The sequence below is a fragment of the Oratosquilla oratoria genome, chromosome 38 (assembly GCF_046742065.1).
Source record: "Oratosquilla oratoria isolate Oo_2021 chromosome 38, ASM4674206v1, whole genome shotgun sequence".
Classification (NCBI taxonomy): Eukaryota; Metazoa; Arthropoda; class Malacostraca; order Stomatopoda; family Squillidae; genus Oratosquilla; species Oratosquilla oratoria.
In genome coordinates this window covers 25,129,679-25,156,415 of record NC_134814.1, presented here as the reverse complement: position 1 = coordinate 25,156,415, position 26,737 = coordinate 25,129,679, and the positions used below count along the sequence as shown (strand labels likewise).

At 39.9% G+C, this 26,737-nt stretch overlaps 1 protein-coding gene across 8 annotated transcripts in view; it reads right to left on the bottom strand.

Annotated features, from left to right (window-relative positions):
* Window positions 1-26,737, bottom strand: part of LOC143020020 (gamma-tubulin complex component 6-like) — a 167,920-nt gene that overhangs the window by 16,644 nt on the left and 124,539 nt on the right. For 7 of the 8 annotated variants that reach the window (XM_076176129.1, XM_076176132.1, XM_076176128.1 and 4 more), the window contains 4 exons: window positions 26,485-26,655; window positions 16,610-16,728; window positions 16,232-16,341; window positions 4,057-4,262 (listed from right to left, as the gene is read on the bottom strand). In XM_076176129.1, coding sequence (XP_076032244.1) covers window positions 4,057-4,262; window positions 16,232-16,341; window positions 16,610-16,728; window positions 26,485-26,655 — 606 coding nt within the window. Of the gene's footprint in view, window positions 1-3,884; window positions 3,907-4,056; window positions 4,263-16,231; window positions 16,342-16,609; window positions 16,729-26,484; window positions 26,656-26,737 lie in introns of all 8 variants that reach the window. The other variant, XM_076176135.1, reaches the window with a different exon arrangement.

The window sequence follows — 26,737 nt, the reverse complement described above, 5'->3', positions numbered from 1 at the left end:
CAGCACCAAAAAGAATATTAAGAAACTAGAAAGATTACAAAGAGCGACAACCAAACTAGCACCGACTCTCGCCGAACTAACATATGAGCAAAGACTATCCAAACTGAACCTACTAACACTGGAACAAAGAAGAGAAAGAGGAGATTTGCTGACTATCTACAGAATAATGAAAGGAATGGAAGTTTTAGACAGGAACGACCTGTTAGTGTGGGACAACGGTAAAACGAGAGGACACAGAAAAAAACTGAAAAAAGATAGGTATAGAAAAAACTTGAAAAGGAACAGTTTCCCACACAGAGTGATTAATACATGGAACAAATTAGACAACAAAACAGTATGTGCAAACACTATACAAGATTTTAAGATAAAACTTGATGCGGAGAGATACAAAGACAGGTCACCACGAGCATAGCTCCCCTCCCGTATATTACAACTAGGTAAATACACGTACACATACATACAGTTCTCAGTATTTAATATGGAAAGTCAGCATATGTGGATTTGGTCATATGCGGTAATTTCAGGAACCTAACCCCCGCGTTATTTGAGGGACTCCTGTATAATCAAGATGTTGACGCCAGCATCCTTGTGTACCCACTCGCACCCCATGACACCTATGTAGGTGTCATCATACTGAAGAGGTTGAGCCTAACCTCCAACTTTTGGCCACCCACACCCATTGTACATCTTATCACTTTCCTTTTAGCCACATTTACTCTTAAGCTCTTATCACAAACCTTCCCAAATCCCATTGTTAACTGCCTTAGACCTAAATAAACTAAATACTAAATCTACCTATTTACCAAGAGCTTTTTCCCCCTTACAACTGAGGTTGCAAAGTCAAAAGGCATGTACCCACTGCCACCCATTCCACTCTCATCCACCACCTTTTCATTCCTCTCATCTTAGCTCCTCACGAATGACGGGTCATCCCTGTATCCCGCCGTCTGAGATGAAATGTCTGAAAATATGGTAGGGGTTACAAGGTTGGATAGGGTGAGAAATGAGGTGAGGAGGAGAGCAGGGGTGGAAAGGAGGATGGTAGATAGGGCTGATGAAAGAGTTTTGGGATGGTTTGGACACAGAGAGAATGAGTGAAGAAAGATTAGTAAAAGAGGTGTGGAAGGCAGATGTGGAGGGAATGAACAGAAGGGGATGACCGAGGGTAAGATGGATGGGGTAAAAGTGGCACTGAGCAAGGAAGGGAGAGGGCAGGAGATAGGAGTGGGTGGAAAATGGCTGTGTATAGATGATACTGTGATGCAAGGAAGGAAGGGGGCATAGGATGGGGGTGTTAGGGAGTGGTTATGTGCAAATGATATTTTGACACAGCCCAAAGGGTCTCTCCCTCTTCTCTTTTTCTGCATGAGGGGATAGAGAAGGGGGATTGCTGATTATGTGAAATGGCCTTGCTGTGGATATACAGGAGTCCCTCAAATAATGCGGGGGTTAGGTTCCTGAAATTACCATGTATGACCAAATCCGCGTATGCTGACTTTCCATATTAAATACCGAGAACCGTATGTATGTGTATGTGTACGTGTGTGTGTGTGAGGTGCGCGTGCGTGTGTGTGTGTGTATGTGGCGTATATACATATCTGTGTGTATGCGGCGTATACACGTGTGTGTGTGTGTATGTGGCGTATGTATATGTGTGTGTATGTGGCGTATGTATATGTGTGTGTATGTGGCGTATGTATGTGTGTGTGGCGTGTGTGTGTGTGTGCGTGTGTGTGTCTGTGTTCACATGTACATGTAAGCAAGTACGTGCGTGTGTCTGTGTTCGTAATTGTGTGTACGTACATGCATGCGCATTCACAACATACACTGGTTGTCTAACACGTGTCTACGTGTGCGTGTCTACACGTGTGTAAGAGTGTATATGTCTGTTTTTGATCTCCCAAACCACCACCACCAGTAACAAGAACCTCATAAGAGAAATTAAGACACGACAAGCGCAGTCATTATCAGACTTATTAGTTGTGTTCCAAACGAAAGAAACATTACACTTCAACAGGTTAAGGCGGTAAAATTTCACAATAGCACAGCGCAGGTGGTGGAAGCAACAAGCTAAAGCTTGTTGGCTACCCCCCTACTCCCCCTATCCTCCCCTCCCTCCTGCATCAGTACCAGGAAGTTGACACATGACTGCAGGCAGCCACCCACGGCTATCCCCTCGCCCCACACCCTTGTTTGAGCAGTTCCCAGTTTACATAATGATCGCATTACAGGTACTCCTCGTTTAACGATGACAATTGGGACCAGCGCGCCGTCGTTAACTGAATTGGTCGTTAAGCGAAAGTGTATACATATACGAACATGTACTGTATGTACAATGTCCAGCAATACATGTATCTTTATTTTCGTGTATTTTCCCTCTTTTATACAGTACATTAAAGCTTTATTTACTGATTATTTACGGTGGTTAGGTTCCTGAAATTACCGTATATGACCAAATCCGCGTATGCTGACATTCCATATTGAATACCGGGGTATTTTTTTAGTTTCGACCATGGACACAATATAGCAATAGAAATTTAATTATTGATTTTGTAAATTAAAATGTATCAACGTAATATGCAATTTTGTGGGCGGAAATGAAAGTAAAAAGTACCATGCTACAAGAAAATATGCTAATGAACGAAGTCGGTAGCATAAGATCAGGACGCCATCTTGTCGTCTGCCAACGTCTCTCACGAGGACGAGCCAGATGACATTTAATTTGCAGGTAATGATTTATCAAACACAGGTTAGATTAGTTTAGTTTAGGTTAGACGGATTTATCATCCTTTCATTTCTTCGACATCGGCATCTATCATAACAAACATGGTGTACCATTCGTCCGACATGACTTCGTTACTTACGAAATTTGTTTTAGCACCTATTTTTTCCGCTCACAAAATTGCATATTACGTTGATACATTATAATTTACATAATTAATAATTAATTTTCTATTGCTATATTGCGCCCTTGGTCGAAACTAAAAATTTACCACTACCGGTATATACTGTACCCCAGGTAGTTTTTTCAGCTTGCAGGATGGTAATGTAGACCTAAGCTTCAGAACACTTTACCTCACAGGTAATATCCACCGTACAAGTTCATTTATAACATCATACAAATTTGCCTCAGCCAACTTAATTATCGTACACGACGTCGTAACTTCGGGAGATTTACGTTAAACGAATGTCATAAAGCCCGTCGTTACTCCGAGTTGTCATTATCCGAGTAGGTCGTTAAACGAGGAGTACCTGTATATGAGGATCGACTGTATATGGTAAAATAGAAAGCAGTCACCACAAATGTTTGCGATGTTTCCGCGTGTGTGTGTATGCGTGCCCGACTCGGCGCGAATTTTAAAACGATTCTCTACATTTGAGATGGTTTTGAAATAAAATCCACATATGATTGAATCCGTGTTATTTGAATCTGCGTTATTTGAGGGACTCCTGTGCTGTGTCTTGCTACAACACCTAAATACACCAGATATTAATTTTTCTCAAAATTCCCTGCTGAAGAACTTTCTTCATATAAGCTATCAGATATGGTAAGAAATACAGTGACTATATTAAAACAACCCCATGATCTCATAATTCAATTTTGTGCATGTCTATATGAAATCTTCACTGCATATCTACTCTACATTGTATACATCTGGACAAAATATCTAAGAGGAATATATAACACCTTCATTTCCATTCTGTCTCTCTGAGTGTAAAATCGATTGAGCAAGGAACTCAAAACTGATTGCCAAAGTGATTTAAAAATATAAGCTTTTGTATGATCCCTGAAAAGTCAAGTACCTTTATAAGGCTATTCATATGCTCCAATTAAAAACAAGTTCTTCTCAATTAAAATATTTCCATGCAATGTAAATTAGTACCTGTGTGTTGAACCAAGATCACCTGCAGGGAATGATGAAAGAAGAAGAGAGGGAATAAATGAATGAGATCAAGGAACTAACTGATGATGTCAATACTAAAGAGTAACAAATGAGTCTTTCTCAAGAAAATAACCACATTAGCAAATAAATCATCAGAAAGAAAATATCTTACACTTGTGAATAAACATGGAGCTATTCTTGAAGTCATTGTATGTGGCTGTAAGTGCTTCAAATGCAGGATGTGAAACGACTGAACCATTTGGTGACTGAGTGATACGCCAAGGCTGGGAGAGTAGCTGTGAGCGGAACTTGAGAACATGTCCAAACAAATCTTCCAGAAGCTTAAGCATCACAGATCCACCAGTAGTCAAGAAACACCTGTAAACAAAAATCAGTATGTGAGATTCAGGTAAATTTATCAAACACATGAAGTCCTCTCTCATTCTTTTCAATACAAGACAAATATTCGTGTGCACATCAGGTTGCCTGATGTACGATGATACATCACAACATGTACATTACAGAATATAAAGTTACTGCTGTTATACTAGTTCTCTTTCACCCTGAATAAATATAATGTCAGAAAAAGTGATCAAGCCTATTTACAGAATATGGAGGTCACTCAGCTACAACTACAAAATAAATATAATCAGGAAGCTAACTCCAGCATCCTCATATACCCTACTTCCAGGTCATGACACCTGCATAGATGTCATCATATTCAAGAGGTTGATTACTAAAAATATTACTGTTTCAATATTTTACAGGACAGAGGTTCCTCCATATTGAACAAAAAACTCCCAAAAAGATGAACTGATGCATGGTAATACTGCTGGGGAAGTATGTGGGTATGCATCTATATATGTATGTATGATTTTTTTTTTTCTGAAACCACGAGGAAATCAAATATCAGAATACTAAACATTTTTGTCTATTTAAGACATTTTCAAAGTACTCTGAAAATGCCTTAAATAGACGAAAACTTTTAGTATTACGATCTTTGATTTCCTTGTGGTTTCAGCAAAATATCTTTATTCACGTGTTTTTATGTGATTACTGTTGCATGTAAAAGGGGACAAGTGTGAGTGTAGTAGTTTCAGAGGGATTAGCTTGTAAGTGCAGTTGGGAAGGCTTATGGGAGGATCTTGATTGAGAGGATTAGGAGAGGAACAGAGGTGAGGAACAGTGTGGTTTTTAGGACAGGTACAGGTTGTGTAGATCAGATTTTTGTGGTGACACAGATACGTGAAAAAGCTATAGGAAAAGGTAAGGATATTTTTTGGGCTTTTATGGATCTGGAAAAGGTTTATGATGGTAGACAGGAAGGCACTGTGGGAGGTTTGGCGTATATACGGGATAGGAGGAAAGCTTCTAGGAGCTGTCAAGAGTTTTTACGAGAGTAGTAGAGCATGTGTCAGGATTAGAAATGGAGAGAGTGAGTGGTTTGAGGTAAAGGTGGGACTTCGTCAGGGATGTGTTATGTCACCCTGGCTGTTCAACTTATACATGGATGGGGTGGTGCGAGAGGTAAATGCAAGGGTGGTGGGTCAGGGATTGGAGATGGTTAAAGAAAATGGAGAAAAGTGGGAGGTGAGCCAGCTGTTGTTTGTGGACGACACTGCGCTTGTAGTAGGATCGGAGGAGGGATTGAGGAAGCTGGTGGCAGAGTTTGGGAGAGTGTGTAAAAGAAGAAAATTGAAGATAAATGTGGGTAAAAGTAAGGTGATGAGATGTACAAGGGGTGAAAGTGGCAGCTGACTGGAAGTCATCATTAAGGGAGAGCGACTGGAGGAAGTGGATAGTTTTAGATACTTGGGTGCAAATGTGGCAGGAAAGGGTGGAGTGGAGGTGGAGGTAGAATGTAGATTGAGAGAATCGAGTAAATGCCTTGGTGGATTAAAAATTGTAATGAGGAATAGACATTTGGGAATGGATGCTAAGAGGAGACTGTATGAAGGAGTGATTGTGCCACCAGCACTGTATGGGGCAGAAACATGGAACATGAAAGAGGAAGAGAGAAGGAGTTTGAATGTGTTTGAGATGAGGTGTCTGAGAAGTATGATGGGGGTTACTAGGCAGGATAGAGTGAGAAAGGAGGAGAACAGGGGTGGTAAATGAGTTGGGAGATAGGGTTGATGAAAGAGTATTAGGATGGTTTGGACACATGGAAAGACTAGTAAAAGAGGTATGGAAGGCAGATGTGGAGGGAGTGAACATGAGGGGGCATTCTAGGATGAGATGGATGGATGGGGTGAAGGGGGCTTTGGGGAAGAGGGGAATGTCTGTTGAGGAAGGAAGGGAGAGGACAGAAGACAGGGGTGATTGGAGAATGGTTGTATATGGATGATGCTGTGATGCATGAGGTGGAATGGGCGGGGGGGATGGGGGATGAGGTAGTACGTGTGAGCAAAATTTGACGCAGCCTGAAGGGATTTCTCCCCGTCTTCACCTTTTCTGCATGGGGGGATGGAGAGGGGGGGTCACCGATTTAATGAAGTGGCCTTGCTGTGGATGTGCTGTGTCTTGCAACACTGCCTCTGACCCAGGGCAGTGGACAAGGTGCAGGGATGACCCATCATCCAGGAGGTGCTAAGATAAGAGGGAGGGTGGAGTGTATTTAGGGATGGAATGGGTGGGAATGGTTTTATGCCTTTTTCTTTTTGGCTACCTTGTAAGGGGGAAAAAGCCTTGGTATATATATGTATGTATTATCACACGTATCCTTGTGGACACTCAAAAAGGGAAGGAATGGGTGGGAGTGGTTTTTATGCCTTTGTTTTTTGGCTACCTCCCGTGTAAAGGGGAAAAAAGCCTTTGGTATTTGTATGTATGTACTGTTGCATGTATGTATGAACAGGGCTGTGGAGTCGGAACACAAAACCTACGACTCCGACTCCTCTATTTTTGGCACCACCGAATCCGACTCCAACTCCTCTATTTTTGGCGACTCCGACTCCTCTTCATGTAATTAACTGATTATGGCCTACATATTTTATAAAGCCTATACAACACACATACGCTCCAATCTTGAGTAGACATATCATTATAACTGGTTTATATCAAAGAATAAAGATATATGTTATAGTGTGGCTTTCCTATGTTTGACCTCTTCATTAATACTTTATTACTGAAGTAGAGATTTTTTGAAAGGATATTGAAGAAGATTCAGTAAAATAAAGATTCTATAATGTATCTCTTGATTTAACTATATACTGGTACTGCTATGCGATTATTGCGATGGACATTACTCTGGTTCTGGAACCGATCTTATCGATACGGGTACAATACAAGATACAGCTGAACATGTTTGAAACGTGAAACTTTTTTTTCAACTTTAAATATCCTTATTTCAATAATTCAATGTTAAAAAGTATAGAGGGAAAAAAGAAGGGGAAAGGAGAGAAGAGATAGTATTATTGCATTAGTCTACAGTTGAAATCATAATTATCGTACTGTTTGGCAACACAGCAGTGGGAGAAACCATCAGACTGATGGAGTGATGGAAACGACGCATATGGAACTTGACAGGAATATTACAGCTCCGGTGACTGTGTGTCAACAGAAGGTGTAAAATGGAGGCGTTTATCTAATTTATTCAAGTAATACTTTGGATGTTTATCGCTCTTTGTATAAATTTGAAAGCCAGCGTTGCACAAGGACGTTTTGGGGGTTTAGTGGAATGACCACGAAGATAAGACAATGAGATGTATTACATTTTATAAAATTATTTTTTTATATAATCTACTTATAAGGAGTGTGCACTGCATAACTCTACAGACTAAATGAAAGGATTGCAAAGTGTAAATTTAACTGGAGTGGGAATCGGCATATTTTTAACGACTCTGACTCCAACTCCAGTTACACCCTAATTGCTTTCGACTCCGACTCCGACTCCACAGCCCTGTCTATGAATGTGGGAGATAGGGTTGATGAAAGAGTATTGGGATGGTTTGTATTCATGGAAAGAATGACTGAAGAAAGATTAGTAAAAAAGGTGTGGAAGGCAGAGATTGAAGGAGTGAACATGAGGAGGAGGCGAAGGACGAGATGGATGGATGGGGTAAAGGGCATTGGGAAAGAGGGGGAATGTCTGTTGAGGAAGGAAGGGAGAAGACAGAAGATAGGGATGAGTGAAGAATGGTTGTGTATGGATGATGCTGTGATGCATGGAAGGGTATAGGTGGGGGATGGGAGGGTGAGGGAGAATATGTGAATGATATTTGATGCAGCTCAAAGGGATTTCTCTCCATCTCTTTTTCTGCATGAGGGGACTGAGAGGTGGGATTGCTGATTAAATAAAGCAGTCTTGCTGTGAATATGCTGTGTCTTGCTACACTGTCTCTGACCCAAAGCAGTGGGCAAGATGCAGGAGGAGCCAAGAAAATAGGAAGGGAAGAGTGGAGTGTGTGGGGATGAAATTGGTGGGAGTGGATTTATGCCTTTGACTTTGGCTACTTCCCTTGTAAGGGGGGAAAAACCATCAGTATATGTATGTCTATCCATCTAAGTACCAATAGGCTTCTTCCCCCTAGGCTGGAGGTAGCCTGCCAAGGCATGCACCAACCCCCAACCATCCCACTCCCTTCCATTACCCATTTGTTTCCCTCTCATCTTAGCTCTTCATGGATGAAGGGTCATCCCCATTTCCAAATAACTGCCTGAGTAAAACTGGAAACTATAGGAGGGATACAAGGTAAACTACTGAAATGGATAGAGGATTCCTTGCATGGAAGAAAAATGAGAGTAGTGCTCCGAGATAAGAGTTCTACTTGGCAAGAGGTGATTAGTGGAGTTCCACAGGGATCAGTATTGGCTCCAATAATGTTTGTGAATGACACAGATGAGGGTGTGGAATGTTACATGAGCTTCTTTGCAGATGATGCAAAACTGTTAAGGAAAGTGAGTACTGAAACGGATTGTGAGTCGCTGCAGAGAGATCTGAACAGGGTTTGGGAATGGAGTCAGAAATGGGAAGTGGACTTCAACATTAAGAAATTTAGCAAAATGGAATTTGGAAAAAGTAAAGAAAGGATACCAGGACAATATAAAATTGGTGCAAAGGAAGTAAAGAAAGTGGCATCTGAAAAAGACCTGGAAGTAATCATCACAAAGGATATGTCCCTTGATAAACAAATAAACAAAATTGTTGTAGAAACTTACAACTTGCTGAGATCAATAAAAGTGGCCTTTATTACTTGGACAAAGATATTGTAAAGAAAATACTAGTAACATTGATAAGGCCAAAATTGGAGTACACAGTGACACTATGGTTACCCAGTACTAAAAAGAATATAAGGAAAATTGAGAGAATCCGGAGAGCAACTATGAAGATGGCCCCAACACTTTCAAAACTGTCATATGAAGAGAGAAGGTGAAAACTAGAATTACTGACTCTGGAACAAAGAAGAGAAAGAGGTGACTTGTTGACTACTAAATCATGAAAGGTATGGAAATCCTCGATAGAAAAGACTTACTAAATTGGGATAAGAGAAATACAAGGGGACATGGAAAGAAACTCAAAAAACAGTTACAGAATAGACCTGAAAAAAAAAAAAAAAAAAAAAAAAAAAAATGGCTTTCCCTATAGAGTGGTGGATGTATGGAAGAAACTAGACAAAATAATAGTGTGTACAAAAGCCATACAAGAATTTATGAGCAATTTAGACACTGCGAGATACAGAGATGGGACACCACAAGCGTAGCTCCCATTCCTGTAAGATACAACTTGGTAATACACACACACACACGTCGGTCGAAGTGACAGCGAAGTTTGGAACTCCAGGAAAACTTCAAGTTTTGTCGATCTCAATGAGGGAGTACCTTTGTTGTATTAGCAGGGAAGGGAAAAGCTCATGGTGTAGTGGGAAGGTGAAGAAAAAAGAGAAAGGGAAGGATTACTGAGAAAAATGGAAAGAAATGAGGAAGGGGATGAACAGGCCCCGGACGTTTGAAGGGGTGTCAAAAAAAGGTGTGCAGAACACACAGACGAGGCAGAACAGAGGTGTCAAAAGCAGAAATATACATAATAGCAGCTCAATGGAGAGAAGATAAGCTTTTATGGACTTAATGAGGGAGGAGATGACCTCCCCCGACTAGTAAATCTTGAGGAGAAACTGAAAAAAATAAATGAAGCATGGGAGGTTAGGTTTAACCAATTAACACTAGTTACCCAAAGAGTTGATAAACTGGAAGAACTAAAGGAGAATCAAAACCTAAAGAAATAGAAGAATTAAAAAGACAGTTAAAAGAAGTAAAAGATGAGAATGAGGAATTAAAGAATAATAAAGAGAATAAAGAGTTCATAGCAAAAGAAGCACAGGGTTGGAGAAAAGTCCAAGAGAACAACAAAATTGTATTTAGAGATATAGTGACACAACAGATGAAAGAACAATCTAAGGACACAGTTATTTAAGTGATGAGAGAGGAGAATATATTAAGAGAATTAGCGGATAAAGAAATGTATAATTATATTAGGGATGGAAGAGAAGCGTAAGCCAAATTGGACTACAAGAGTAAGAGAGAAGGAAAAGGTAAACAAGATATTAGAAGTAGTTCAAGAGGATGAACAAGAAACAGGGAAAGAAATTGAAGAAATATAGAGAATAGGGAAATACAATACAGATAAGACCAAACCAATTAAGGTTAAATTCAGGTCACAACAGCAGAGAACATCTTAGCAAAAACAGGGAAACTAGCAAACAGTGATCAATATAAACAGATATGGATAAAAAGAGAAATGAATAAAGAGGAGAGGATGAGAAAACAAAAAGACTAGAAGCTAAGGAAAAAAAAAAAAAAAGAACAGAGTCAGACAAAGGGAAATTCTATTGGAAAGTAGTGGATATGAAAGTGAGGAAATGATTCATAACAGAGAAAAATGGAAGGGAAACAGAAAACATGATGGAAGTAGCAGAAAATTAAAAGTGTCTTACACAAATATAGATGGCTTTATAACAGGCTTGAATGAACTGAATGATTACCTGAAGGAAAAAGTACCGGACATAATGGGAATTGTAGAGACAAAATTGAAAGGTCCACTACCACCCAACAGTGTAGGACATGGTGCATATAATTATTGGATTAGAAACAGAGAGGTAAAACAAGGGGGTGGAGTTATGTTCTTGACTAAAGATTACAAAGGCTGAGCATGCCGACAGGAGACCTTTTGATCCATATCTAGGTCCGATGCAAAAAATAAATCATATAAATGTGAGGAATGTCATATATGGAAAGAATAGAGATGATTATGATGGAAGTGGAGGACAGGGATGGAAAGAGCAGGAAGTTTGTAGTAAATTATGTGCTTCCTAAAATGGCTTCATGGGAAGAGAGAGAACAAAAAAATATGTTAAAAGACACAAGGATAACACTAAAAAAGATAATGGAAGATTAAGGAAGAATAATGGGTGACTTTAATTGTAAAGAAATTGCTGGGAAGAGATGACAGTGAAGGGTGGAGATGACCTATGGGGAAATGTACTTGATATGATTATAGAACATACAATTATGCAATGGATACAATAGAATAATAGGTATAGAAATGAGGAAGAACCATCGAAACTGGACCTAATAATCACATCAGAACCCGAAATAGTGGACAAGATTGAATATTAGACACCAATAAGTAAAAGTGACCACATATTGGTTGAACTGGAACTGAGGAAAAATATATGGGAAAAAAAAAATATATATATATATAGAAAGGGAAGATTGATGTATGAAAAAACAAATTTTGATAAGATAAGAGAATTCTTTCAAAAAGCAGACTGGGAGAGGATACACAAGGAGGAAACAACAGTAGAAGAGAAATGGAATATTTGGACAAAAATCTATAAAGGAGTGGAAACATGTTCCAAGACAAAAACAAGAAAAAGGATATGTAAAGTGTTGGTACAACAAAAGATGTAGGGAGTTAAAAGACAAAAGGGATAAAGCTTGGATAAAATGGAAAAAAGACAAAAGACCTGAAAAATGGAAATATATACTAGTTGTAGAAATGAATATGTACAAGTGTGCAAAGAAGAAAAGAGAAAATACAAAAAATATGTCATAGAAAAATGTAAAGATCAACCAAAACTATTTTACAGATTTGTAAACAACAAACTGAACAACAAACAAGAATTAGATAAACTATGACAAGGAGGAGTTGAATACACAGAGGGAATAGAAATGGCAGAAATTATGAACATGCATTTTAAATCGGAGTTTATGAGGAAGAACATACAACCTAGAGATATCAAGTGTGAGGAGAAAGTCCCCCCTATGAAAGAGATAGAAGTGACAAGTAATGAAATAATGAATCACTTGAGTAATCTCAATGTCAGAAAATCTCATGGACCAGATGAAATGGCAAACTGGATTTTGAGAGAATGCAGGAATGAACTAACAGTCAAAATACATAGTCTAATAAGCAGTTCATTGGAAGAAGGAAAAGTTCCAGAAGATTCAAAAAGAGCAAATATAGTGCCAGTATATAAAGGGGGAAACAAGGAAGACCCTACTAACTATAGACCAGTCTCTCTTACAAGTACATACATACATATACCAAGGCATTTTCCCCCTTACAAGGGAGGTAGCCAAAAAGAAAAAGGCATAAAATCATTTCCACCCATTCCATCCCTGAATACACTCCACACCCCTCCACCCTCCCTCTTATCTGAGCTCCTCCTGGATGACGGGTCATCCCTGCACCTTGTCCACTGCCCTGGATCAGAAGCAGTGTCGCAAGACACAGCACATCCACAGCAAGGCCGCTTCATTAAATTGACGACCCCCCCCTCTCCGTCCCCCCATTGCATAAAAGGAGAGGATGGGGAGAAATCCCTTCGGGCTGCGTCAAATTTTGCTCACACATACTACCTCACCCCCACCCACCCCCGCCCATTCCACCTCATGCAATCACAACATCATCCATATACAACCATTCTCCATTCACCCCTGTCTTCTGTCCTCTCCCGTCCTTCCTCAACAGACATTCCCCTCTTCCCCAAAGCCCCCTTTACCCCATCCATCCACCTCATCCTAGGACGTCCCCTCATGTTCATTCCCTCCACATCTGCCTCCCATACCTCTTATACTAGTTTTTCCTCACTCATTCTTTCCATGTGTCCAAACCATCTTAATATTCTTACATCAACCCTATCTCCCAGCTCCTTTTCCACCCCTGTTCTCCTCCTCACCTCCTCATTTCTCACTCTATCTAGCCTAGTAACACCCAAACACATTCAAACTCCTTCTCTCTTCTCTTATGTTCCATGTTTCTGCCCCATACAGTGCTGTTGGCACAATCACTCCTTCATACAGTCTCCTCTTAGCATCCATTCCCAAATGTCTATTCCTCATTACACTCTTTAATCCACCAAGGCATTTACTCGCTTCTCTCAATCTACATTCTACCTCCTCCTTTTCCTACCACATTTGCACCCAAGTATCTAAAACTAACCACTTCCTCCATTCGCTCTCCCTTAATGCTCACTTCCAATCTACTGCCACTTTCACCCCTTGTACATCTCATCACCTTACTTTTACCCACATTTATCTTTAGCTTTCTTCTATCACATACTCTCCCAAACTCTGCCACCAACTTCCTCAATCCCTCCTCCGATCCTGCCACAAGCGCAGTGTCGTCTGCAAACAACAGCTGGCTCACCTCCCACTTTTCTCCATTTTCTTTAACCATCTCCAATCCCTTGCCCACTACCCTTGCATTTACCTCTCACACCACCCCATCCATGTATAAGTTGAACAGCCAGGACGACATAATGCATCCTTGACGAAGTCCCACCTTTACCTCAAACCACTCACTCTCTCCATTTCTAATCCTGACACAAGCTCTACTACTCTCATAAAAACTCTTGACAGCTCCTAGAAGTTTTCCTCCTATCCCGTATATCTGCAAAACCTCCCACAGTGCCTTTCTGTCTACCCTATCATAAGCCTTTTCCAGATCCATAAAAGCCCAAAAAACATCCTTCCCCTTTCCTATAGCTTTCTCACATATCTGTCTTACCACAAAGATCTGATCTACACAACCTCTACCTGTCCTAAATCCACACTGTTCCTCACCAATTACTCCCTCTGTTCCTCTCCTAATCCTCTCAATCAAGATCCTCCCATAAGCCTTCCCAACTACACTTAACAAGCTAATCCCTCTGAAACTACTACATTCACACTTGTCCCCTTTTCCCTTGTAAAGAGGAACTATACAGGCACTCCTCCAGTCCTCTGGCACTCTACCCTCTCTCCAGCAAACATTAAATAACCTCACCAACCAGTCCACCATCACTGTACCTCCCTTTTTCAGACATTCTGCATGGCATCCATCCAGACCAGGTGCCTTACCTGCTTTCATCATCTTAACAACTGCCTTCACCTCATCCTTCCTTATTTCTCCTCCATTCTCCTCACTCCTCACTCTCATTTTCTTCGAATTTCCCACTGCAGCTATCTTTCCTTCCCTATCCTCCTTCACATTTAGCAACTCCCTAAAATATTCTGCCCATCTTCCCCTTACTGCCTTCTCTTCCATTATCATCAAGTACGATAGCTAAAATTTGTGAAAGAATTATCAAAATTAGATAAGTAAGGCATTTGGAGAGAAAAAAAAAAAAAAAAAAAAAAAAAAACTAAATCCAAGGCAATTTGGATTTAGACATGGACGATCATGCGTCACAAACTTAATGTGTTTCTATTCAAGGCTAATAGATATAATAAAAGAAAGAGATGGATGGGCTGATTGTGCATTTCTAGGCCCGAAAAAAAAAAAAAGCATACTAAATCCAAGGCAATTTGGATTTAGACATGGACGATCATGCGTCACAAACTTAATGTGTTTCTATTCAAGGCTAATAGATATAATAAAAGAAAGAGATGGATGGGCTGATTGTGCATTTCTAGGCCCGGAAAAAAACAAAAAAAAAAAAAAAAAAAGCATACTAAATCCAAGGCAATTTGGATTTAGACATGGACGATCATGCGTCACAAACTTAATGTATTTCTATTCAAGGCTAATAGATATAATAAAAGAAAGAGATGGATGGGCTGATTGTGCATTTCTAGGCCCGAAGAAGAAGAAGAAAAAAAAAAAAAAAAAAAAAAAAAAAAAAAGCTTTTGATAAGGTGCCACATAAGAAATTGCTAAATAAATTAGGAACTGCAGGAGGAATACAGGGCAAAATGCTAAAGTGGGTGGAAGACTTCTTGCATGAAAGAAAAATGAGTGGTGATAAGAGACACACACTAATTGGGATGAAGTGATTTGTGGTGTTCCACAAGAAATAGTTCTGGCCCCAATAATGTTTGCTATATATATATTAATGATATGGATAAAGGAACTGAGAGTTATATGAGCTTCTTTGCAGATGATGCAAAATTGTTGAAAAAAGTGAACACTGAAGAAGATTGAGTCGCTACAGAGTGATCTCAATAAAGTATGGGAATGGAGTAGGAAGTGGGAGATGGAATTCAATATTAAGAAGTGTAGTATAATGGAATTTGGAAAAAGCAAAAAAAGAATAGTGGGATCATATAAATTGGGAGAGGAAGAAATTAAAAAAATAGAAAATGAGAAGGACCTGGGAGTCATTATTATGAATAATATGTCCCCTGAGAAACATATAAACAAAATTTCTGGAGAAACATAATTTAATAAGAACAATCAAAGTGGCACTTACATACCTGGATGAAGAAATGGTGAAGAAAATACTGGTCACTTTGATAAGACCAAGATTGGAGTATGCAGCGACAACGTAGTCACCAAGTACAAAAAAATGTATAACAAAACTTGAAAGAATACAAAGAGCAATTACGAAATTGGCACCAACACTCTCAAAACTATCAAATGAAGAGAGACTAGCAAAACTTGAGCTACAGACATTAGAGCAAGAAAAGAGAGAGAGGAGACTTGATAACTATAGAATCATGAAAGGCATATAAACTATTAATAGAGAGGATCTAATAAAATAGGATAGCAGAGATACAAGAGGACATGGAAAGAAAATCAAGACAGTTATAGAAGAGACCTGAAAAAGAACAGCTTTCCCCACAGGGTAATAGACGTTTGGAACAAGTTAGATGAGAATGTGGTGTGTGCAAAAATGATACACAAATTTAAAAACAGTCTAGATAAAATGATATATGAAGATGGGACACCACGAGCATAGTTCCCCTTCCCATAAAATACAACTAGGTACATACATATAAACATCTTCTATGAAATATATTTTTCTCTGACACAGGTAGCCCTGGTTTCTAAAGAAAGAAAGAAAGAAGAAGAAGAAGAATCCCTAAAGTGTTGAGTGCATATGATTGCACTATTAACACTCCAATAATGATAAAAAAAAACTTACCCTGCGACAACACCATTCAGGTAATTTTTGTGCAGTTCATAGAGTTCATCAATTGATGAAATGTCTTGCTCCAGTTTGCGCATGAATTCAGCCCAGCTTCCAAAGAGTATCTAAAAGATATGATGAATCAAGTATACATCTGCATTCATATGAAATTCAAATATAATCATACCACACTAAAGAAAGTTACACAAAATGCAAGGTCTTTTACTGTCATTTCACATGAATATATGCCTTGAATAGTGAATGAATTTGTTCATAACAAAGTTTCATAATAAAGTGAATTTGTTTAAAGTATGTTTACTACATTCATATATGAAACTAGCTTTATTCAGAAGTATATCGTGTAAAATCTTTGCTAAAATGATATCAACTTACCTGATTAGTGATACATTCGAAGAGATTATGAATATAATGTTGAATTTCATGACGGTACAAGGAGATATGATGAAACTGTACGTTGCTTGACAAATTATGACTCGCTTTGCTTTGACGGTCTGTAAAAAAGACAATGCATACAGTTACCACAAGTATGTATTTACCTAGTTGTATTATACGGGTGTAGTGAGGAGCCTATGCCAGGAGGCACACAGCGGCAGCTGAAGCTGTTGTCTTTACCATATTTGCTTGCACTGTTGGGGCAGGAACAGTCACTACTGGGAACTGGAGAGAAATCTTATGACCAGTTGCCAAAAAATAAGTGTGGCATCCTAATCATTCACGTATCTCATGTATACATACATATACCAAGGGCCTTTTCCCCCTTGCAAGGGAGGTATACAAAGGCATAAATCCACTCCCACCCATTTCATCCCCACATACTACACTCCCATTCATCCACCTCTCCCTCTTTTCTTGGCTCCTCCTGGACAATGGGTCATCCCTGCATCTCGCTCACTGCCCTGGGTCAGAAGCAATGCAGCAAGACACAACACATCCCCAGCAAGGCCACTTCATTTAACTGTTAAACCCCCTTCTCTGTCCCCACACTGCAGAAAAAGAGAAGACAGGGAGAAACCCCTTTGGGCTACATCGAAATATCATTCACACATACTCCCAAACTCCTTCCCCCACCCACTCCCTCTATGCATCACAGCACCATCCATACACAACCATTCTGAACTCACCCTATCTTCTGTCTTCTCCCTTCCTCAACAGACATTTCCCTCTTTCCCAATGCCCATTTTACCCCATCCATCCATCTCATTCTTGGTTGCCCCCTCATGTTCACTTCTTCCACCTCTGCCTTCCACACTTCTTTTACTAATCTATCTTCACTCATTCTTTCCATGTGTCCAAATCATCCCAATACTCTTTCATAAACCCTATCTCCCTTCTACTTTTCCACCCCTGCTCTCCTCCTCACCTCATTTCTCACTCTATCCAGCCTAGTAACCCCTACCATACTTCCCAGACATTTTATCTTGAACACATTTAAACTCTTTCTTATGTTCCATGTTTCTGCCCCATATAGTGTTGTCGTTACAATCACTCCTTCATACAATTTCCTCTTAGTATCCATTCCCAAATGTCTATTTCTCATTACATTTTAATCCCCCAAGGTATTTACCTGACTCAAATTTACATTCCACCTCCACTCCTCCCTTTCCTGCCACATGCGCCCTGAAGTATCTAAAACTATCCACTTCCTCCAGCCTCTCTCCCTTAATACTCACTTCAAATGTCCTTCAACTTGCCTCTTTTGCACACCTTCCTACACTCTGTCATTAACTTCCTTAATCCTACCTCTGATCCTCCTACAAGTGCAGTGTTGTCAGCAAACAACTGGCTTATCTCCCATTTTGTTTAACCATCTCGAGTCCTCAGCCCATTACCCTTGTATTTACCTCTTGCACCACCCTATCCATGTATAAACCTCTTTTAATGTTGAAAGATCCAATATTTTTAGACTATCTAACTCTCCTTGTATGGTATATCTATCAGTACTGGAATACTGACTGTATGTTATCATGCTGTAATGATTACATGGTAGCATGCAGCCAATGCTTTGGGGACTATTTTTGGGCACCCCTGCAGACTAGAGCCACACACCATTTGTCTATGTTAGAGTAACATCTCTATTCATTGAGGAATGATGCTACTTTTGTACTATAAATGTTCCTCCTTTGTGCTCTTCCCTTGATAGTGTCCTTTATTCATTTATAGGGGGGGGAGAATTCTACCACCATTGTTCCCATGCAAGTAATAAAAGATGGCCAAGTGGGACAGAGTGATAAGACTAGGGATCCTGCTCTCTGTTCATCCTATGAGAAGTCAAGGTATAAGAAGGTTTGGAAGGAGAATTCCAACAGGAACAGTAAAATGTGAGTCATTAAATTGCATGGTTGTGAGTGTTAAATAATGAGACTGGCAGTATATTCATGGGTAGGAAAATAGTGCATTAGCATTAAGTGAAACTAAGTTTTAAGAGAAGGGTGATTTTGAATTAAGGAGTTTTTACCTAGTTGTATGTTACGGGAAGGAGAGCTACACTTGTGGTGTCCCATCTCTGTATCTCGCAATGTCTAAATTGTTCTTAAATTCATATATGATTTTTGCACACACTATCATTTCGTCCAGTTTCTTCCATACATCCACCACTCTGTGGGGAAAGCTGTTCTTTTTCAGGGGAGAGTGTTGGGAGAGTGATGAGGGTGAAGGAGGGAAGGAATGGCTCTGCTGGTAAGTGATGAGATAGGTAAGTGTGTAATGGAGTGGAAGTGTCTTCAAGGTTTACATGAGTAAGGTGAAACTGGGATGGGAAATGAGGGTTTTTGTGGGCGTATATGGACCTGGTTGTGAGAAAAGTGAAGAGGAAAGGGAGGCTAGTTGGATAGATTTAAATAAGCATTTAAAGAGTTTTGGGAGGAGTATGTAGTGGTGTTGGGGATCTTAATGCTAGTGGATGAGCCAATAGATGGAGTGGTAGGGAAGATTGGGGTGCCATGTAAGAACCATGGTGGAGAGATGATGTTGGAGATATGTTTAGAGAGGGAGTTGATGATAACAAACACAGTGTTAAAGAAGAGAGCCAAGCATAAGTATATATAGGAAAAGGTGGTGGATGGAAGGGTAGTTGATAAGGCATTAATAGATTATGTAGAATGGAATACCATACATGCAGATAGATACTGCAGACAGATGCACTCACCACAAACAGTTATACTGATACAGAATCAGCTTGATAAAAGACACTAAATGCCCTAAATGTGAGCACAATACAGAAGACAAGCAAGAAATGGTGAAACTATGCCATGGAAACAGAATACACAGAAGAATTAGAAATGGCAGAAATCATGAAAAATCACTTTAACCCTGTCTTCACTAGAAAGAAAACACAATATTGGAACGAAGGTAATGAAAGGCGATCTCCCCCCCATGAGCGACATAACAATAGCACAAAAAGAAATGTTAGAACACCTATTACACCTTGACGTCAGGAAATCACATGGACCGGATGGAATTGCAAATTGGATTCTAAAAGAATGCAAAGAAGAACTAATGGACAAAATACATAACATAATAAATTGCTCACTTAAAGAAGGAAAAACACCAAAAGACTGGAAAAATGCTAACATACATACATACATATACCAAGGCTTTTTCCCCCTTACAAGGGAGGTAGCCAAAAAGGAAAAAGCATAAAATCATTCCCACCCATTCCATCCCTGAATACACTCCACATCCCTCCACCCTCCCTCTTATCTTAGCACCTCCTGGATGATGGGTCATCCCTGCACCTTGTCCACTGCCCTGGGTCAGAAGCAGTGTCGCAAGACACAGCACATCCACAGCGAGGCCGCTTCATTAAATCGGCGACCCCCCCCCCTCTCTCTGTCCTCCCATGCATAAAAGGAGAAGACTGGGAGAAATCCCTTCGGGCTGCATCAAATTTTGCTCACACATACTATGTCACCCCCCATCCCCTGCCCATTCCACCTCATGCATGTCAACATCATCCATATACAACCATTCTCCATTCACCCGTCTTCTGTCCTCTCCCGTCCTTCCTCAACAGACATTCCCCTCTTCCCCAAAGCCCCATTCACCCCATCCATCCACCTCATCCTAGGACATCCCCTCATGTTCCCTCCCTCCACATCTGCCTCCCATACCTCTTTTACTAGTCTTTCTTCACTCATTCTTTCCATGTGTCCAAACCATCCTAATACTCTTTCATCAACCCTATCTCCCAACTCCCTTTCCACCCCTGTTCTCTCCTCCTCACCTCCTCATTTCTCACTCTATCTAGCCTAGTAACACCCATCATACTTCTCAGACACCTCATCTCAAACACATTCAAACTCCTTCTCTCTTCCTCTCTTATGTTCCATGTTTCTGCCTCATTCAGTGCTGTTGACACAATCACTTCTTCATACAGTCTCCTCTTAGCATCCATTCCCAAATGTCTATTCCTCCTTACACTTTTTAATCCACCAAGGCATTTACTCGCTTCTCTCAATCTACATTTTACCTCCACCTTTTCCTGCCACATTTGCACCCAAGTATCTAAAACTATCCACTTCCTCCAGTCGCTCTCCCTTAATGCTCACTTCCAGTCTACTGCCACTTTCACCCCTTGTACATCTCATCACCTTACTTTTACCCACACTGTACCAATATATAAAGGACGAAACAAGGAAGAACCAACTAACTATAGGCCAGTCTCACTAACAAGTACTATAGCCAAAATTTGTGAGAAAATCATCAAGAATAGATGGGTAAAACACCTGGAAGACAACAATATAATAAACCCAAGACAATTTGGGTTTAGACAAGGAAGATCATGTACCACAACCTTAATATGTTTCTACTCAAGATTTATAGACATAGTGTAAGAAAGGAATGGATGGGCTGACTGTGCCTTCCTGGATTTACAAAAAAAAACTTTTGACAAAGTACATACATACATACATATACCAAGGCTTTTTCCCCCTTACAAGGGAGGTAGCCAAAAAGGAAAATGCATAAAATCATTCCCACCCATTCCATCCCTGAAAACACTCCACGCCCCTCCACCCTCCCTCTTATCCTAGCACCTCCTGGATGACAGGTCATCCCTGCACCTTGTCCACTGCCCTGGGTCAGAAGCAGTGTTGCAAGACACAGCACATCCACAGCAAGGCAGCTTCATTAAATCAGCGATGCCCCCCTCTCCGTCCCCCCATGTATAAAGGAGAAGACGGGGAGAAATCCCTTCAGGCTGCGTCAAATTTTGCTCACACATACTACCTCACTCACCCATTTCACCTCATGCATCACAACATGATCCATATACCACCATTCTCCATTCACCCGTCTTCTGTCCTCTCCCGTCCTTCCTCAACAGACATTCCCCTCTTCTCCAAAGCCCTTTTCACCCCATCCATCCACCTCATCCTAGGACGTCCCTTCATGTTCACTCCCTCCACATCTGCCTTCCATACCTCTTTTACTAGTCTTTCTTCACTCATTCTTTCCATGTGTCCAAACCATCCTTATACTCTTTCATCAACCCTATCTCCCAACTCCTTTTCCACCCCTGTTCTCCTCCTCACCTCCTCATTTCTCACTCTATCTAGCCTAGTAACCCCCATCATACTTCTCAGACACCTCATCTCAAACACATTCAAACTCCTTCTCTCTTCCTCTCTCATGTTCCATGTTTCTGTCCCATACAGTGCTGTTGGCACAATCACTCCTTCATACAGTCTCCTTTTAGCCTCCATTCCCAAATGTCTATTTCTCATTACACTTTTTCATCCACCAAGGCATTTACTCGCTTCTCTCAATCTACATTCTACCTCCACCTTCACTCCACCTTTTCCTACCACATTTGCACCCAAGTATCTAAAACTATTCACTCCCTCCAGTTGCTCTCCCTTAATGCTCACTTCCAATCTACTGACACTTTCACCCCTTGTACATCTCATCACCTTACTTTTACCCACATTCATCTTCGGCTTTCTTCTATCACACACTCTCCCAAACTCTGTCACCAACTTCCTCAATCCCTCCTCCGATCCTGCCACAAACAACAGCTGGCTTACCTCCCATTTTTCTCCATTTTCTTTAACCATCTCCAATCCCTGACCCACCACCCTTGCACAACCCCATACATGCATAATTTGAACAGCCAGGGTGACATAATGCATCCTTGACAAAGTCCCACCATTACCTCGAACCACTCACTCTCTCCTTTTCTAATCCTGACACAACCCTCATAAAAACTCTTGACAGCTCCTAGGAGCTTTCCTCCTATCCCGTATATCTGCAAAACCTCCCACAATGCCTTTCTGTCTACCCTGTCGTAAGTCTCCAGATCCATAAAAGCCCAAAATACATCCTTCCTCTTTCCTATAACTTTCTCACTTATCGGTCTTACCACAAAAATCTGATCTACACAACCTCTACCTGTCCTAAATCCACACTGTTCCTCACCAATTACTCCCTCTCTTCCTCTCCTAATCCTCTCAATCAAGATCCTCCCATAAGCCTTCCCAACTACACTTAACAAGCTAATCCCTCTGAAACTACTACATTCACACTTGTCCCCTTTTCCCTTGTAAAGTGGAACTATACAGGCACTCCTCCAGTCCTCTGGCACTCTACCCTCTCTCCAGCAAACATTAAATAACCTCACCAGCCAGTCCACCATCACTGTACCTCCTTTTTTTTTTTTTACAAAGTACCACACAAAAAATTATTAAAGAAACTCGAATATATAGAAAGGATACAAGGGAACCTACTAAAATGGATGGAGGACTTCCTGATTGGTAGAAAAATGAGAGTAGTGCTCAGAGAAAAATATTCAGATTGGAAAGAGGTGATCAGTGGAGTACTGCAAGGATCTATACTAGCTCCAATAATGTTTGCTATTTATGTGAATGACATGGATGAGGATGTGAAGTGTTACATGAGCTTCTTTGCTGACAATGCCAAACTGTTAATGAAAGTAAAAACTGAAGAGGATTGCGAATCACTGCAGGAAAGTATTGAACTGGAGTCAGAAATGGGAGGTGGACTCCAATATTAACAAGTGTAGCATAATGGAGTTTGGAAAAAGCAAAAACAGAATATCAGGACAATATAAAATTGGAACCAAGGAGGTAAAGAAGGAGAGATCCGAAAAAGATTTGGGTGTAATTATCTCGAACGACTTGTCCTATGACAAACAGATAAACAAAATTGTTGGAGAATCCTACAACTTGCTAAGATCAATAAAAGTGGCATTTACATATTTGGACGAAGAAATGATTAAAAAAATATTGGTCACACTGATAAGGCCTAGACTAGAATATGCGGCGACATTGTGGTCACCCAGTACCAAAAAGAATATAAAGAAAATAGAAAGAATCCAGAGAGCAGCAACAAAAATGGCACCTGCACTTGCAAACTTGTCATATGAGGAGAGATTGGCTGAACTAGATTTACCGACTCTGGAGCAAAGAAGAGAGGTGACCTACTGACCATCTACAGAATCATGAAAGGCACAGAAATACTTGATAGACAGGACTTGTTAAACTAAGACAGGAGAAGCACAAGAGGACATGGAAAGAAAATAAAAAAACATAGCTACAGAAGAGATCTGAAGAAAAACAGCTTTCCACATAAGAGTGGTAGACACTTGGAACAAACTGGACAAGGAAATAGTGTGCGCAAAAACCATTCATGAGTTTAAAAGCAAACTAGACACTGCAAGATATAAAGGCGGGACACCACAAGCATAGCTCCCCTTCCCACAAAATACAACTAGGTAAATACAGTAATTTATACAGTTCTGTAAAACCTCTTCAGTGAGTGACTGAGCTGAAATGGTGGCCATGGTTGGTTTCCAGGTGGTCTGCAGGTCTCCTGCAAGAGTCAACTGGGGCAATGGATTGATTGATTGACTCCAGTTTATACTGATACAGTATACTGTCATATAAATAGAGGATGTTTGATGTACCGTATTTTCCGGCTTAAAATGCGCATCAGGTTATAATGCGCACCCATGCACTTCGTTATCTCAGTACACAGATAGCGCGCACCGACATATAACGCGCATGCCCGATCGCATTTGTCTATAACGCAGTTTTACCTCGGTATTTATATCATGTGAACGAGGTTACATGGAAAAGTATTTTTCATTGGCTAGAGCCACTGCTGGGAAATCTGTTGATTTGTCACTAAATTAAGTGTCAGTTTAGGCATCAATCAGGACACAACTAAGAAAAAGTCAGAACTACATGTACCGGTATATGACTCATGTTGTGCGTTGGTCCCTTATTACTTTGTAGCTTAAATAGTTTGTAGGAAATATGATCTAAAAAGTTTATTGAAAGTAACATATACAGAAAAATTTCGGGATTTTTACAGAAAATGTTCATTTTATATCTTGAGGAAATAATTCGTCTTTACCATTTTTTATTTAATACTGAAACAAACTACAGACTGTTTCGTTTTAGCTTTGAACCTACAATGATAATGGTGAAATAGGACAGTCTCTCATCGAGGTGACGTTTAGTTAATATAACTCCCGAAAGAGGGTGTTGTAGTCAGGTGTTTGACACGAGTTTATGAACGGCCGCAACGGAATTTGTACCATACCTAAAGTGAAGCAACAAAGCAAACATAAAAATTCAAACTAGGATGCTGTGAACATGGGCAAATATCATGAATACTGATCATGTTTCATGGTGTTTAGGCCTATTTAAACATGAAAAATAAGATTCAACAGATACCTACCTATACCAAATATTTATATACGGTAGCCCATGCTGGCGTATTCTTTCATGTCACCATGGCTGTTCTTCTTGTTCTCACGGAACGTCACGGAGAAGTGTGCCGTCCTGACTTTGTGACGGCCAACATCGTCACGTTGTTGTGAAAAAAATTACACACACAGCCGCAGAATTTTTATCGTAGGCCATAGATAATGCGCACCACCGGATAACGCGCACCCCCCATTTTTAGGCCCTTCCAACGGAAAAAAGTCGCGCACTATACACCGGAAAATACGGTAGTCAAGCATACACTGTCAAATTAACCTCTACAACATAAAAACAGGAACATACAGTATCATGAAAGGTTAACCTGTTATTTTACATGACAATTAAGTAATTGTTGAAACTACAATCAGACCTGGACAAAATCTGGAAATAGACTCAAAATTAGGAAGTGAACTTCAATATCAAGAAGTGTAGCATAATGGAGTTTGAAAATAGCAAAAACAGAATTTAAAAAAATTACAAAATTGGTGAAGAAATGAAAAAAGTGCACTCGGAAAAAGACCTTGAAGTACTAATCAGCAAAGACATGACACCGGATAAACATATAAACAAAATAGTTGGTGAAACCTACAACATATTAAGGTCAATGAAAGTGGCATTTGACTACTTGGATGAAGAAATTATTAAAAAAATATTAGTTACATTGATTAGACCAAAGCTGGAATATGCAGTGACACTATGGACACCCAGTACTAAAAAGAATATAAGGAAACTAGAAAGAATACAGAGAGCAACAACAAAGTTGGCATCAGCTCTTTCCAATTTAACATAGGAACAAAGATTATCGAAATTGGAACTACCAACACTGGAAGAGAGAAGAGAAAGAGGTGATCTACTGACTATATTTAGAATCATGAAAGGAATGGAAATCCTTGACAGGAATGATTTACTAAAAAATGACACTGGAAAAACAAGAGGTCATGAAAAGAAACTCAAAAAGGATAACTACTGTATAGAAGAGACCAGAAAAAGAATAGCTTCCCACACAGAGTGCTGGATATATGAAATAACTTAGATAAAGAAACTGTGTGTGCAAATACTACTCAAGATTTTAAGAAAAAACTTGATGCTGAAAGATACAAAGACGGGTCACTATGAGCATAGCTCCCTTCCCGTGTAACACAACTAGGTAAAACTAAGTAAATACTTGGTTAACAAATGACACAACAGCGATCAGACTACATCCCGATCATCAAAATTTGATAATATTTTGCATGTAATATGAAGATTTATTAACTACTGACTTAGAAAAAAAAAAAAATCTATGCAATAAAACTCTAAACCATAAATTCTTGTGGTCATTTAATTTGGCAGGATAGATAAAATTTGATTACTATTGCATCATTTGCATCACCAACTGTACAACTGTCTATTTCATATAAACAGGAATCAATTTACTTTCCTTTACAACCTTTGGTAACAGTAAAGCTGTCCATCAAACAACTCTGAAGCAAGATACTAAAATAAGCTTTTACACAATAATTGATATTCATCAATACATACATAGTGTTGTAAGATGTTTGTAGATGTCCATAGAAGCCCACATGGTGTACCTAAATGACACAAGGAATCTCCATACGCGAGAGTACGTAGCCTGTACCTGATCATCAATAATCAGATTGTGAGGCCAATTCACACGATACTGTAGTTCCACACACTCAAAAGATGACGCACCTATGAGCAAAAATTTTCAAATGGGTAGCATTAGTGGTTGTGATCATGGTAATAATATATACATACATACATATACCAAAGG